This window comes from Salmo trutta, unplaced genomic scaffold (assembly GCF_901001165.1).
Source record: "Salmo trutta unplaced genomic scaffold, fSalTru1.1, whole genome shotgun sequence".
NCBI lineage: Eukaryota > Metazoa > Chordata > Actinopteri > Salmoniformes > Salmonidae > Salmo > Salmo trutta.
Genome location: NW_021822911.1, coordinates 11,669,592 through 11,675,776, shown reverse-complemented (window position 1 = coordinate 11,675,776; position 6,185 = coordinate 11,669,592). Strand labels below are relative to the sequence as shown.

General features: G+C 38.0%; 1 protein-coding gene across 1 annotated transcript; it reads left to right on the top strand.

The window, feature by feature from the left end:
* Positions 1 to 264: 264 nt before the first annotated feature.
* Positions 265 to 3,056, top strand: LOC115186472 (zinc finger protein 2 homolog). Its single transcript, XM_029746096.1, has 2 exons — positions 265 to 276; positions 2,144 to 3,056. Exons 1-2 carry the CDS (start codon positions 265 to 267, stop codon positions 2,975 to 2,977), a joined length of 846 nt encoding a protein of 281 aa, XP_029601956.1. The 3' UTR covers positions 2,978 to 3,056.
* The last annotated feature ends 3,129 nt before the right edge of the window (positions 3,057 to 6,185 follow it).

The window sequence follows — 6,185 nt, the reverse complement described above, 5'->3', positions numbered from 1 at the left end:
ATGGGTCCTACAGTAGGTCTATGTTATTGTTAGGTGAAGTTATGGGTCCTACAGTAGGTCTATGTTATTGTTAGGTGAAGTTATGGGTCCTACAGTAGGTCTATGTTATTGTTAGGTGATGTTATGGGTCCTACAGTAGGTCTATGTTGTTAGGTGAAGTTATGGGTCCTACAGTAGGTCTATGTTGTTGTTATGGGTCCTACAGTAAGTCTATGTTATTGTTAGGTGAAGTTATGGGTCCTACAGTAGGTCTATGTTGTTGTTATGGGTCCTACAGTAAGTCTATGTTATTATTAGGTGAAGTTATGGGTCCTACAGTAGGTCTATGTTATTGTTAGGTGAAGTTATGGGTCCTACAGTAGGTCTATGTTATTGTTAGGTGATGTTATGGGTCCTACAGTAGGTCTATGTTGTTATTAGGTGAAGTTATGGGTCCTACAGTAGGTATGTTATTGTTAGGTGAAGTTATGGGTCGTACAGTAGGTCTATGTTATTGTTATGGATCCTACAGTAGGTCTATGTTATTGTTATGGATCCTACAGTAGGTCTATGTTATTGTTAGGTGAAGTTATGGGTCCTACAGTAGGTCTATGTTATTGTTAGGTGATGTTATGGGTCCTACAGTAGGTCTATGTTATTGTTATGGGTCCTACAGTAGGTCTATGTTATTGTTATGGGTCCTAGAGGACACTATGTGTGTCATGCAACAACAACCAAAGTGCTTCTTCGTTCATTACATAGGTATGTTTGTTGTTAGGTGAAGTTATGGGCCAATTTGGCAAACAGTGTGCAAACCCTCATTTTCATACTGATAGAAAAGCTAGACAAAGAGCATTTTACTGTTTGAAGTGTTTTTTAAGTACAATGCGGTTGATTTGCGATGATGACACAAACATTATATTAAGCAGGACATTCAAACGAGCCTTACAATTATAATCCAAAGTAGTGTGAAATGTACTCATAAGCAACCTGGAAATGAAGGTTACTCCCCTGAGTTTTCCCCTATTCACATTCAGAATACATTGTGAAAAACTAAAATCTTTGCTCACCATTTTTGCTCCAGGCAGATATACTACATCCATAACTAGTGGTTTCCTCATTACCAGATATACTACATCCATAACTAGTGGTTTCCTCATTACCAGATATACTACATCCATAACTAGTGGTTTCCTCATTAGCAGATATACTACATCCATAACTAGTGGTTTCCTCATTAGCAGATATACTACATCCATAACTAGTGGTTTCCTCATTAGCAGATATACTACATCCATAACTAGTGGTTTCCTCATTACCAGATATACTACATCCATAACTAGTGGTTTCCTCATTACCAGATATACTACATCCATAACTAGTGGTTTCCTCATTACCAGATATACTACATCCATAACTAGTGGTTTCCTCATTACCAGATATACTACATCCATAACTAGTGGTTTCCTCATTACCAGATATACTACATCTATAACTAGTGGTTTCCTCATTACCAGATATACTACATCCATAACTAGTTGTTTCCTCATTACCAGATATACTACATCCATAACTAGTGGTTTCCTCATTACCAGATATACTACATCTATAACTAGTAATTTTCCTCATTACCAGATATACTACATCCATAACAATCGGTTTCCTCATTAGCAGGGAGGAGTTTCTACAACCAAATTGCCCTCGTGTCGCAATTTTAGCAAACACAGAAAGGGGCCTGTATTGGAGACCAAAAGTCGTTTGGCACACTGCTTAGGATTTCAACAACTTTAATAATTTATTTCTAGCCTACAATCATCAGTTTTACTACTAATGTGAAAACAAGACTAAATATGACTATTCTTGCTCATTTTAAGACAATTAAATAATTGTAACATTCATTACAGACGTCAATTGTTGTATATCATGGCTCCGCTGTTGGAATCACCTTTTACAGTGGATTCTGCTGTTTTGGGCCTTTAATCATCTGTCTGACTTTGTTATTCACACAGGAGAGAGACGTGACTATCGTGGATCCTCTGGGGAGCCTCAACAACCTCATGATGCTGAAGAGGCAGAGAAGAGTGTCTCCACATTCGAACACCTCAAGAAACACCCGCAGAGATCCACAGGGAAGAAACCTCACTGCTGCTCTGACTGTGGGAAGAGATTCAACTCGACAGCAGGCATTATAATTCATCAGAGAATCCACACTGTAGAGAAACCTTATAGCTGTACTCAATGTGGGAAGAGTTTTACTCATTCAACCAGCCTGATATCACACCAGAGATCACACACAGGAGATAAACCATATAGCTGTGATGAATGTGGGAAGAGTTTTACTGCATTTAGAAATCTGACTCTACACCAGAGAATACACACAGGAGAGAAACCTTATAGCTGTACTCAATGTGGGAAGAGTTTTACTCAGCTAAGCAACCTGATATCACACCAGAGAACACACACAGGAGAGAAACCCTTTGGCTGTGATGAATGTGGGAAGAGTTTTACTCGTTCAACCAGCCTGATATCACACCAGAGAACACACACAGGAGAGAAACCCTATAGCTGTGATGAATGTGCGAAGAGTTTTACTGGTTCTAGCAATCTGATTCGACACCAGAGAACACACAGAGGAGAGAAACCTTATAGCTGTGCTCAATGTGGGAAGACTTTTTCTATGTCTAGCAAGTTGACTACACACCAGAGAACACACACAGGAGAGAAACCTTATAGCTGTACTCAATGCGGGAAGCGTTTTACTCAGTTAAGCAACCTGATATCACACCAGAGAACACACACAGGAGAGAAACCCTATGGCTGTGATGAATGTGGGAAGAGTTTTACTGGTTCTTTTAATCTGACTCGACACCAAAGAACACACACAGGAGAGAAACCGTATAGCTGTAATCAATGTGGGAAGAGTTTTACTCAGTCAAACAACCTGGTACAACACCAGAGAACACACACACAAGAGAAACATCGTAGCTGTGACCAGTGATATTCTGATAAAAGATCTCTGATCAAATATTAGAAAATACATGCATGAAGGAGTTGTTTCATGATATCAATGAATTAATGTCACAATGTAGAATGTTTTAACATTGTAGGAGTATTTTAATGATGTCACAATGTACAATAAACGTTTGTCCCCTGTTCAATTGATTTCAACATGATATGAATATTAGCCTCAGGGGGAAAATCCAGGCTCTGAATTGAACGAGTTACTACATTTACATTTACATTTTAGTCATTTAGCAGACGCTCTTATCCAGAGCGACTTACAGTAGTGAATTCATACATTTCATTTCATGCATTTTTTGTGTGTATTTATGTGATTTAATAAAAAGTGACTAACAAAAAAAGAGTTGTGTTACACATACCACGTTGGTGACCCACTGGAATCAAAATGCATCACCTCAAAATGTAGCTAGATGTTTTCTACAAATTGTCCTCTAACCAGGGATGTACACATTTTTCCCAGATTCCGTGTGGTTTTTGAGCTGTTAGTTTTAACAGGACGTGCAACCTCATCTCCCTCCTCTTGCACAAATGATTTTAGCATGATATTGATGAGTTATGACAAATAAGTTTTGCATTCCTTTGATAAGCGACCCCTAAATTTAAATGCATCACTCCAAAACACATACTTTATACATGTCATAAATTACCTGCATTGATGAGACACACAGTGAGGATGAATGATCAGGATATAAATAGCACTCCTATAGAAGATGCAGTGTGGATGAATGATCAGGATATAAATAGCACTCCTATAGAAGATGCAGTGAGGATGAATGATCAGGATATAAATAGCACTCCTAAAGAAGATGCAGTGAGGATGAATGATCAGGCTATAAATAGCACTCCTATAGAAGATGCAGTGTGGATGAATGATCAGGATATAAATAGCACTCCTATAGAAGATGCAGTGAGGATGAATGATCAGGATATAAATAGCACTCCTAAGGAAGATGCAGTGTGGATGAATGATCAGGATATAAATAGCACTCCTATAGAAGATGCAGTGTGGATGAATGATCAGGATATAAATAGCACTCCTATAGAAGATGCAGTGAGGATGAATGATCAGGATATAAATAGCACTCCTATAGAAGATGCAGTGTGGATGAATGATCAGGATATAAATAGCACTCCTATAGAAGATGCAGTGTGGATGAATGATCAGGATATAAATAGCACTCCTATAGAAGATGCAGTGTGGATGAATGATCAGGATATAAATAGCACTCCTATAGAAGATGCAGTGTGGATGAATGATCAGGATATAAATAGCACTCCTATAGAAGATGCAGTGTGGATGAATGATCAGGATATAAATAGCACTCCTATAGAAGATGCAGTGTGGATGAATGATCAGGATATAATAAGCACTCCTATAGAAGATGCAGTGTGGATGAATGATCAGGATATAAATAGCACTCCTATAGAAGATGCAGTGTGGATGAATGATCAGGATATAAATAGCACTCCTATAGAAGATGCAGTGTGGATGAATGATCAGGATATAAATAGCACTCCTATAGAAGATGCAGTGTGGATGAATGATCAGGATATAAATAGCACTCCTTTACAAGATGCAGTGTGGATGAATGATCAGGATATAAATAGCACTCCTATAGAAGATGCAGTGTGGATGAATGATCAGGATATAAATAGCACTCCTTTAGAAGATGCAGTGTGGATGAATGATCAGGATATAAATAGCACTCCTATAGAAGATGCAGTGTGGATGAATGATCAGGATATAAATAGCACTCCTATAGAAGATGCAGTGTGGATGAATGATCAGGATATAAATAGCACTCCTATAGAAGATGCAGTGTGGATGAATGATCAGGATATAAATAGCACTCCTATAGAAGATGCAGTGAGGATGAATGATCAGGATATAAATAGCACTACTATAGAAGATGCAGTGTGGATGAATGATCAGGATATAAATAGCATTCCTATAGAAGATGCAGTGAAGATGAATGATCAGGATATAAATAGCACTCCTATAGAAGATGCAGTGTGGATGAATGATCAGGATATAAATAGCACTCCTTTACAAGATGCAGTGTGGATGAATGATCAGGATATAAATAGCACTCCTATAGAAGATGCAGTGTGGATGAATGATCAGGATATAAATAGCACTCCTATAGAAGATGCAGTGTGGATGAATGATCAGGATATAAATAGCACTCCTATAGAAGATGCAGTGTGGATGAATGATCAGGATATAAATAGCACTCCTATAGAAGATGCAGTGAGGATGAATGATCAGGATATAAATAGCACTCCTATAGAAGATGCAGTGGGGATGAATGATCAGGATATAAATAGCACTCCTATAGAAGATGCAGTGTGGATGAATGATCAGGATATAAATAGCACTCCTATAGAAGATGCAGTGTGGATGAATGATCAGGATATAAATAGCACTCCTATAGAAGATGCAGTGTGGATGAATGATCAGGATATAAATAGCACTCCTATAGAAGATGCAGTGTGGATGAATGATCAGGATATAAATAGCACTCCTATAGAAGATGCAGTGTGGATGAATGATCAGGATATAAATAGCACTCCTATAGAAGATGAAGTGTGGATGAATGATCAGAATATAAATAGCACTCCTATAGAAGATGGAGTGTGGATGAATGATCAGGATATAAATAGCACTCCTATAGAAGATGGAGTGTGGATGAATGATCAGGATATAAATAGCACTCCTATAGAAGATGCAGTGTGGATGAATGATCAGGATATAAATAGCACTCCTATAGAAGATGCAGTGAGGATGAATGATCAGGATATAAATAGCACTCCTATAGAAGATGTAGTGTGGATGAATGATCAGGCTATAAATAGCACTCTTATAGAAGATGCAGTGAGGATGAATGATCAGGATATAAATAGCACTCCTAAGGAAGATGCAGTGTGGATGAATGATCAGGATATAAATAGCACTCCTATAGAAGATGCAGTGTGGATGAATGATCAGGATATAAATAGCACTCCTATAGAAGATGCAGTGTGGATGAATGATCAGGATATAAATAGCACTCCTTTAGAAGATGCAGTGTGGATGAATGATCAGGATATAAATAGCACTCCTATAGAAGATGCAGTGTGGATGAATGATCAGGATATAAATAGCACTCCTATAGAAGATGCAGTGTGGATGAATGATCAGGATA